Source organism: Elephas maximus, chromosome 4 (genome assembly GCF_024166365.1).
Source record: "Elephas maximus indicus isolate mEleMax1 chromosome 4, mEleMax1 primary haplotype, whole genome shotgun sequence".
In the NCBI taxonomy this organism is placed as follows: Eukaryota; Metazoa; Chordata; class Mammalia; order Proboscidea; family Elephantidae; genus Elephas; species Elephas maximus.
The window spans coordinates 160840902-160851395 of NC_064822.1; the positions used below are offsets into that span (position 1 = coordinate 160840902).

General features: G+C 36.5%; 1 protein-coding gene across 2 annotated transcripts in view; it reads right to left on the bottom strand.

The window, feature by feature from the left end:
* Positions 1 to 10494, bottom strand: part of USP44 (ubiquitin specific peptidase 44) — a 29787-nt gene that overhangs the window by 538 nt on the left and 18755 nt on the right. For both annotated transcript variants that reach the window (XM_049884093.1, XM_049884092.1), the window contains 3 exons: positions 9499 to 9694; positions 6431 to 6539; positions 940 to 1145 (listed from right to left, as the gene is read on the bottom strand). In XM_049884093.1, the coding sequence (XP_049740050.1) occupies positions 940 to 1145; positions 6431 to 6539; positions 9499 to 9694 (511 nt within the window). The remainder of the gene's footprint in view (positions 1 to 939; positions 1146 to 6430; positions 6540 to 9498; positions 9695 to 10494) is intronic.

Consider the following 10494-nt stretch of genomic DNA (forward strand, 5'->3'; position numbering starts at 1 on the left):
GAAGCACAGAAATATAAATATACCTTAATGGTTATAAGAGAACTTTCAAAATTTCTAGTATAAGATAAAAAGTGGATTTAAGAAAAGGTATTAGTTTCAGTGATTAGGTAAGCTTTTGAGGGGAACATTTTTTTTTTCTCTAATGAGAAATAAAGCTTGGGCAGTATGTTACTCTGGAATTATCTATCTTTATCATAGAAATAGTTTGAAGTTATAGAATCTGACTATTTGACCCCATACTCTAATTCCCAGTGTAATTCTACCAGTTAATGCTTTTGCCACTAATCACGTTATAAACAGAATACAGTATAATTAACTCCTGGTAGTTTAGTGTTGAATTATTTTTTGTCCACACTTCTTTTCTTTTGAGGGGAGGGAAAGAGGTGTTTCATTCTTTGTCAACAATAGGAGGGAAACGGGAAATAAAAAGTGAAACCGCAATCCAATCACTTTGCTACCTGTGAAGACTGTCTTATGGGGCCAGTGGAGGCAGTAAGTGGAAGTGAATTTTATGTTAAATCATGAACTCAAAGTTTGTTGCAAGTATCTATGAACCCCCATTTCATGAGAAGCCCCGATCTTTAACAAAACTAACAAATAAACCAGGAAACAGAGAAACTGCTCTTAGAAGTGTGCCTTTAAGAAAGGATATCACTCTCTTTGACTTTTAATTAGCCTTATTATCCTATCCCTTATGAGTCAGAATAGACTCGACAGCAATGGGTTTGGTTTTTTTTTGTTTCATAGCCCTTACATAGTCAAAACCCACAGTTTGCACAAATCCTGTTTTTTTATGAACAACATTACAGAAGCAGACATTCTAGAAAGAATCCAGAAGGTGGTCAAGTGGATAATTTAGTGGCCATTTTAGAAATCACTAAAGACTAGATGCCAGCTTCCAAGTCTAAACGAAGAGGAAATAATTTTTCCAGTCTATACCTCCTTCAGAATTGTAGCAGTAGGCAGTGTAGTGTCCTGAGCCAAATCCTTTGCCATGGTGCATTACTACAGCAGATAAGTCATAGATAAAGGATTCTGGTCTGAGGGATTTCAGGGACTCCCTGCAGCAATAGGGCTCCATGTTTAAGATTTCCTCAAAGCCAACATGAACACCAATCTTTTCTCGGTTATTACGTCCTGACCACCTGTGAACAAACCAGGGTAAAATTATCAACAAAATCAAGGGAAAATTATCATGTACTAGGTTTAGACAGACTCCTAGTAATTGAAGGTCCCAGAGTATAGAACACAAAGTATACAAATAATGTAAATATAAAATCCTTTCAATACTGATGTTGGCTATAATGGAGGAATTTAGGCTTTTTTTATGAACAGGTCCAGTGAGGTTTTAAATATTTGGCTTCTGTAGTTAGATGATAACAGGAAAAAAATTAACTTTTAGAAAAGAAAATTATGATCCTGTGGGCACTTTCTCCCTTCTAACAGATGGTGAAGGTACCAGAAGGATTTTAATTTCTAGAGCTTGGCTACTAACCAAAAGGTCGGCAGTATGAATCCACCAGAAGTTCCTTGGAAACTCGATGGGGCAGTTCTACTCTGTTCTGTAGGGTCACTATGAGTAGGAATTGACTCAAGGGCAAAGAGTTTGTTTTTCTATTTGTTTCTGGTTTTGCCACAGCATGAGGAGGGTATCCCAGAAGGTAGAATTTGTTCTTGGGAGACATAATCTGGACCTTTATTGACCAGGTATGGAGCAAAGAAACAGGTCACCTCCTATTCCTCAGAACACTTCAGAGCTCGTCAAACCAGGAAAAAATAGCAACTGTGACCCTTCCCTGTGTGTAAGTCAGTACAACACCTATTAGTGACAAATAATGTACTAGCATTTTTCTCAATCCACTAGTTCATGTTTCCCATTAATGGGTCTATGCATGGCAAGCAGTGTTTTTATCAAATACATACGATGAACTGGTGCTACAGGGGAAGTAATATATGCTAGTTCTTTCAAGAGACAAGAGTTCAGAGGCAAAAGACATAGATGAAAATATGATACTATAAAAAGTATTAGAACATGAGGTTCAGACAAGTAGAAAAGGGAGCGGAATATGGACTGGTTTATGGAGGAAAAAATGTGAAAATGGTTTAAGATGTAAAATGGTAAGGAACTAAAGGTGAGACTTGTAAATTGTTATCTGCTGAACTAGAAGTCATTCCAATGCCACCCCCTCCATTAAGTGCATTAAAAATTCCTGCATCCAGTGGGCCTATAACTTTAGTAAAAATAGATCAAGCCATAAAATAATAAAATTGCTTAACATGAGAAGTTTCTATCATTTCACTTTACATATATCTCTATTTTTCTTTAAATCAAATTCTAACCTTAAATTATATTAACTGAAACACTTGTAAGCCATCTAAATGGAAAATATTTACTCATTCTCTTATTGATTGGTAAGTTGGGTACCCAATTTTTTATGCTGAAGGATAGAAATACAAGAAAAAGATAAAGAAGAAGAATACTATACCCAAATTCAAAACGACTGGAAGACACACATAGGAACTCCTATGTTATTAGAAATGTTCCCTGTCTTATACTTCTTCAAAGGCTCCTGGGGGCCCCTCCCTAATTCCATTCTACCTTTTTCCCAGAGGTACTCACTATCCTGAATGTTGTATATAGCTTATCTTGCTTTATTTTATACTTTAAAAATATATTATTTAATAAAAATTTATATGTAAAAGTATACACATATACATAAACACATACATGAGAAAGATTAAGGAAATGTTTACAAAGAGGTCTGCCATTTGCATTCAAAGTAGTGAACCACAAGATGACAACATTAAAGAAGCTATCCCACGGCAATCGTCCTCCCTCCAACCTCTGGTAGGAGGCCAAACAACACAAAAATGTCACTGAAAATATAAAATGTTCATATCCTGTCAGAAGTTTTCTTAACATCTATCACAAGTCCAAGACCACAAAACTGATGAATAGTAAAGCATGGATTGTTTCTCTAATATTTTGGAATTAAATTTATTCCTAGTGTAACCCATGACTCAACAGAGATAGATGACATATATAATATTAGGTTAAGTTTAACTTTAGGGGGACCTGTGAGAGACATGATAATTAGGGTTGCAGAGTGGAGTTTTAAATAATGAGTTAGTCTCAAAACCTCTGAATGCTGGTAAGAGTGAACCATATGAACTTCAGGAGTTAATGTTTTATTAATGCTTTAGGTTAAGATTTATTTGCCTGCAAATATAGTGATTTTTTCACAGGATGAAGATGAACTTTTTTTATACTAAATTTTTTTCCTGTTTATGTCGCTAAGTATATTGAGACTTGAATTTCTATTAGAATTCATTCTTTTCTCTATTACCTGCTCTGTATAAAATACACTACTTCTAAATTTATTATTTTGTTGGATGCTTTTTCTCCATTTTTACTGAAATCATTTTTCTACATGTGTGCAGCTACTTGAAATCATGAAAAGTAAGAACAAAGTGGGGGACTCACATATCCTGATTTCAAAATGCACTGCAAAACTATAGTAATAAAAACAGGATAGACATATGGAAACAATGGGGAGTCCCTGGGTGATGCATACAGTTAACATATTCAGCTGCTAACTGAAAGGCTGGGTGGGAGGTTTGCATCCACGCTGAGGCACCTTGGAAGAAAGCCCTGGCAATCTATTTCTGAAAAATCAGCCATTGAAAACCCTATGGAGCACCGTTCTGTTCTGACATATATGGGATTACTATGAGTCAGAATCAACTTGACAACTGGTTTTTACTGATAAATGGAATTGAGAATCTTGAAATAAACCCATATATCTAATACCAAGCAATTTTTGACATGAGTGCCAAATCTATTCAATGGGGAAAAGAACAGTCTCTTCAACAAATGGTGCTGAACCAACTGGATTTCCACACGCAAAAAAATGAGCATAGGCCCATACCTCAAACCATATATAAAAATTAACTCAAAATGGATCAATGACCTAAATATAAGAGCTAAAACCATAAAACTCTTAAAACATAGGGATAAAAGCTTCTGGACCTTCTTTTAAGCAACAGATTTTTAGATAAGACACCAAAAGCAAGAGAAATAATAGGTAAACTAGATTTCATCAAAATTAAAAACTTTTGTGCACCAAAGGACATTATTAAGAAAGTAAAAAGACCACCTATAGAATGGGCGGAAATATTTGGAAACCACATATCAGAGATGGGTTTAACATCTAGAATATATAAAGAACTCCTAAAACTCAACAGCAAAAAGGCTAATAACCCAATTAAAATGTGAATAAGGGAGTCGTTATGGACAGAATTGTGTCCCCCCCAAAATGTGTCAACTTGGCTAGGCCATGATTCTCAGTATTGTGTGATTATCCACCATTCTGTGATCTGATGTGATTTTCCTATATGTTGTAAATCCTACCTCTATGATGTTAATGAGGCAGGATTAGAGGTGGTTACGTTAACACGGCAGGACTTAATCTACAAGATTAGGTTGTATCTTGAGTCGATCTCTTGAGGTATAAAAGCGAGAATGGAGCAGAGACACAGAGGGACCACATTACCACCAAACAAGAAGAGCCAGGAGCACGTATCCCTTGGACCTGGGGTCCTTTGCTGAGAAGCTCCTAGACTAGGGGAAGAATGATGACAAGGATCTTTCCTCAGAGCCTACAGAGAAAAAAGGCCTTCCTCTAGAGCTGGCCCCCTGAATTGGACTTCTAGCCTCCTAGTCTGTGGGAGAATAAATTTGTTTGTTAAAGCCGTCCACTTGTGGTATTTCTGTTACAGCGGCACTAGATAACTAAGACAGACTTGAATAAACATTTCTCCAAAGAAGAAATACAAATGGCCAACCAGCACATGAAAAGGTGTTCAATATCAGAACAGTGAAATGTAGATCAAAACTGCAATGAGATAACACTTTACACTTTAGTAGGATGGCTATTATAAAAAAAATAAGTGTTGTAGAGGATGTGGAGAAATTGGAACACTTGTACACTGCTATTGGGAATGGAGTCTCTGTGAAAAACAATTTGGCAGTTCCTAAGAAAGTTAAACATAGAAATACCATGAACCAAACCAAACCCGTTGCTGTCCAGTCAATTCCAATTTATAGCAACTCTATATGACCCAGCAGTTCTACTTCTAGGTATACACCCCAAAGAACTGAAAGCAATGATTCAAACAGACACATGTACACTAAAGTACAATGCAGTATTACAACAGCCCAAAGATGGAAATTATCCACATACCCATCAATAGATAAATGAATAAACAAAATGTGGTGTATACATATAAAAAAAAAATAGTGGAGTATTATTCAGCTATAAAGGGAAATGAAGTCCTGATACATATCGCCAAGGTTCATGGATGAACCTTGAAATCATTATGCTAAATGAAATAAGCCACACATGAAAGGCCAAATATTGTATGATTCTACTTACATCTTTAAAAAATAAAACAAAACCAGTTACTGTTGAGTCTTTCTTTTCTGACTCAAGGTTACCCCATGTGTGTCAGAATAGACTGTGCTCCGCAATGGCTATAATAGTTCAGAAACAGATCACCAGGCCTTTCTTCTGAGGTGCCTCTGGATGGACTGGAACTGCCAGCCTTTCAGTTACTAGTTTAGCAATTAACTGTTAGTGCCACCCAGGAACTCCATAAAATATCTAGAATTGGTAAATCCATTCAGACAAAAGAAGATTGGTGGTTACCTGGTGGTGAAATTAGGAGAGAGTGTGGCAAACAACTACACTGAAAATTGATGAATCTAATCATATGTAAAATGTACCTCTTAAATCAGGAAAAAAAAAAAAAAAAAACTAACAACCCTAATGTAAGAAATATGGCCTCAATAGTTTTCAAATGATAGCACATTAAGTAACTTCCTCAGTGGGTCTCATTAAGATCAACATCTTAATCAAACAATAAGCCTCTCAGGTAAACATGGCTAACACATACTATGAAACCATACACTTTTTTCCAATTAAGTCACCTGAGTAGATATATTTCAGAAGACTAGAGTGGGTCTTTTTTAATTACTTCAAATTGAATTGCTATACCTTTGATCAAATATTTTTCAAGGACAATGCAATTGGGCCAAATACTCTAAGTTATAAACTAAGAAAAAAAATTTTTTTACACCTAAAATAAGCTGGTTAGACATCATAAACAGTTTTAAATTTACAAAGAAAAAAATACTATGTAGCAGACCAAAATGTGGTGAGTCTCCAATGGATTCTACAAGGGACGCCCAGCCCATCAGAAGGATTGTTACTAAATATGGTATCTGCTGGTCAAGGCTAAAGATAATGACCAGAATTTCTTTTTTCATTAAAAAAAAAAGTAGATACACGTCAATTTTGAAGCCCTGCAAATACAAGGAATGATTAAGTTAGAAGTAACTAGTTGGTAGGCAACTGTTAATATTATTTACCTGAATCGTTTGAGGTGTAGTCTGAGAACCCGAGGTAGGTGGCATATCATAAGTTGTTTCTGGGCCTCTGTGAGTACAACTGGTTTTGAGGAAAACTTTCTGTGCTTTGCTGTAATGTCAAAGACAGATCAAATTTGAGGATACAAAGAAAAGTTGGGCAACTTTTTAATTCGTAACATCTATTCTGTTACAGCCATTGTACTATGCTGGAAGTAGATACAGGCTTTACCCTCAAGAAACTTATGATCTAGTTGAGGTATGCAGATAAGTACATGATGTAAGAGCAATTCTGTAAATCATGCATCAAGATGAATAGCATAATATTAAAAATGGATTTGGGTTGTACCAATGAATAGGAAAAGGTTATTTTAAACTCTACTTAACATATTTTAAATATCCTCTTACAAACCTCTCAGTTAAAAAAAAGTTTGTGGTCAGTTAATATATTGAGGCTAATCAGGATCTGAAGAGGCATGGGTCCTTACTTCCCAGCCCCAGCCAACAGCCCAAGAGGGCAAACCTTTGCCCTCTCTGTAATCAAGACCTCCCTCACTCAAGTGTCTTGCTTTCGCTCTTTCAGCATCAGATCTTAGACTGTTTAACTCTGGCACTCTTCCTGTTGTCCCCTCTGCTTCTCTGGAGGTCCACTTACGAATTATGTTCTACAGCTTATAGCTGGGCCATTAACTACCAAAATTTGCTCTTGATGTCCAGGAGCTGCTCCTTCAAACTTGTATACCTGGTCTGACTCCAGCCATAGCAGCAGCTGCTTATCATAGATGAGGTAGAATTGGTCCACAATGAGGCTGTCTTCCTAGAAGCCTCTACTCTAGATATATGTCCCTGAGGTGCAGGCATCCATCTGCTGCTAAATGTCCTGCACCTACATCTGGATTGCCTCCTGGAACATAATCTAAGTACACTAGACAAGGGATGTCAACTCCTTGACTTAAAATTTTCAACGTTTTCCTTCTGTATTAAAGCAGCTCCATCAGGCCTGTATTTGGTAGCCCCAGTAGATGCAGACAAACTTGTTATAAAACCATATTCTGCATTCATAATATCTTTCTACTCCCAAATTTCGTGAGGAACGCATCTAAGACATTCATATTTTTGTCCAAGAAAAAAAAATACTTTGCGATAGTAAATTTGACACATTTTTTGTTTTTTCACTAACACCTTATAAACCTTACGCTATTTATAATCAAGTTCATACTAGACCACATGCAGGAAAAAACGTTTGTATAAGTTGTTCTAGAAAACTATCGATTGATGTGACATTTTTTCAATGTTGGAACATCCAAAGTTTTTGTAGTACCTTAAAAATTTAGTATCTAAAACCTCAGAATCATTTTTTGAGACATGGAAATTAGGGAGAATACCTGAAAATATACATAAGATAAACAGTAAAATATGTGCACATTGATGGAGGACATAAAGGGACAGGAGATCTGATGTGGTTTTATACACTATTTCCCTGGAGGAAAATGCTTCTCTTTGAAATGCATATTTTCATTCCCGAGGTTTGTTTCCCCACGCTCACCTCTATCAGAGCACTTAACGCAGTGGATCCTAACTGTCCATCTGTTTCCATCATGAGGAATGTTGAGCACTTTGAAAGCAGGGACATTGTCTTATCTCTGTCCATAGTAACTAGAACAATGACTAATACAGACGAGATACCCAGTAGATTTTTTTTTTTTTTAAATAAATCCTTGTTTTTACGAAGCCAGTTTCCACAGAAGCAGCCCACCATATACTTTTTTTTTTTTTATGATACATGCATGTTGCTGATGAGTGCTATCGGGTCAATTTTTGACTTACGGCAACCCAACGTGACAGAGTGGAACTGCCCCATTGGGTTTTCTAGGCTGTAATCTGTACAGGAGAAGATCCCTGGTGGTGCAGTGCTTAAGCACTCAGCTACTAGCTGAAGGGTCAAATACACCAGCTGCTCTGCGGGAGAAAGATGTGACAGTTGGCTTCTGTAAAGATTACAGCCTTGAAAACCTTATGGGGCAGTTCTACTGTCTTATAGGGTCACTATGAGTCAGAATTAACTAGATGGCAATGTGTTTGGTTTTATTGGTTTGAAATCTTCAGGATCAGATCACCAGGTCTTTTCTCCCTTGGAGCTGGAGCCACTGGGTGAGTTTGAACCACGAACCTTTCGTTAGCAGTAGAGTGCTTAACCGAAGAGCTACCAGGGCTCCTTTGATACATGTATATATATATACACATATGTATGTGTGTATATATATATATATACATATATATATTATTTATATGGAAATCCTGGTGGAGTAGTGGTTAGGAGCTATGGCTACTAACCAAAAGGTCGGCAGTTCAAATCCACCAGGCACTCCTTAGAAACGCTATGGGGCAGTTCTACTCTGTCCTATAGGGTCTCTATAAGTCAGAAGTGACTTGACGGGAATGGGTTTGTTTTCTGGGGCTTATTATTTACATAACAATGTTTTGATATATAGGAAAAGTCATAAAGCAAACATTTCATTCAGCACTACAGGGGATACTTTCCTTTTGCTACTTTATTCTGTCTCTCATACTAAACTTAAATTTCGTCTTATTTTATGAGTCCCTCCTCTCCACAATTGATTATAGGACCAAAAAAACTCCAAACCAAACCCATTGGCCAGCGAGTCAATTCTGACTCACAGTAACCCTATAGGACAGAGTAGAACTACCCCACAGGGTTTCCAAGGCTATAATCTTAATGGAAGCAGACTGCCACACCTTTCTCCCACAGAACAGCTGGTGGGTTCAAATCACTGACCTCTGGGTTTGCAGCCGAGTGCTTTAACCACTACGCCACCAGGGCTTAACTATAGGACTAAAAAGATTTAAATGCGATCAATAAGAGAAAACAAATACACGGTTCATAAATACCAATTATAAACTAGTAGTGTCTAGTCCAGTTTCTTTTGATGAACTAAAAAAAAAACTCACTTTCATAATTGCTACTTAAGGAATTTCTTCCAGCTTCCTCTCATCTCTGTTTGTCTTTACTAATCTTGGAAAAGCATAAAGAATATACCGTCTCTACTCACAGTTACACTGGTCACATACGTAGATTTTTCCTTCTAAAGCTTCAGTTTCTGTGAATTTGGCCAACATTTCAGTAACCAGACATGGCTGTGAAGCAGTATCTTTTCCACTGCACTGGTATCTTTCTGGAAATTCCAATGACAAGTCCCAGAAAGGTTCTATGGTATTCGATTTATTATCACATGCAAGACATGTAACCTGCAATTAAAAATATTAGTATCTCAGATTACAATCCTTCCATCAAAACATCTACTTCTTTCACAAGAGGTCATTGTCATTAAATAAGCTTTTCTTTTGAAAATGTGCCATTAGAATTCTGAATAATCTCTTTATATTATTGTCAGGGAATTTAAAAAATTGTAATTTTCCCTTCCAAAAGACTGTCACTAAAGCCACTATGAATTGGTGGGCTTCTGCTGAGAACTCAAAAAGCTCCAAGGGCATTAGTCAAATCTAGAATTTAGATTCTGAAATAAAAATTCAAACTGTGGGTTCATTTAATAGATACATATTATGTATATACACGACATATATGAATATGCATTTAATGTGTCTAAGTCATTAGGCTTAAAATTCTTTGTCCTTTTTTCTTCCTTATCTTTCACTGACTTTTTTTCTCTCCCCAAATCCCTATAACCTTTAACCCAATCTACCTTCTTAACCATGATACAAGAAAAACACTATTAGTATGTTTTCACTGTGCAGATTTTGAAGTTCTACCAGCTACTAATTTCACAAGATAACTCATATAACAGATAAATACTTGTACCTTTCTGTATTAAAGCAGTTCCTGTATTTAAGTAGGGTCATACTCCCAGTTAAGGCAATTTCACTACATGAAAATCCCCATCCAAATATAGGTATCACAAAGAAAATGGGGCAGTTGTAACAACTTATACATAGCAACTAGAAAGGGGAAGATAGTAACTTCTGTGAAGTATTCAACGGGACTTAATGCCAACAAACACTGCACATGATTGAAGGCAAACTCTACAGAG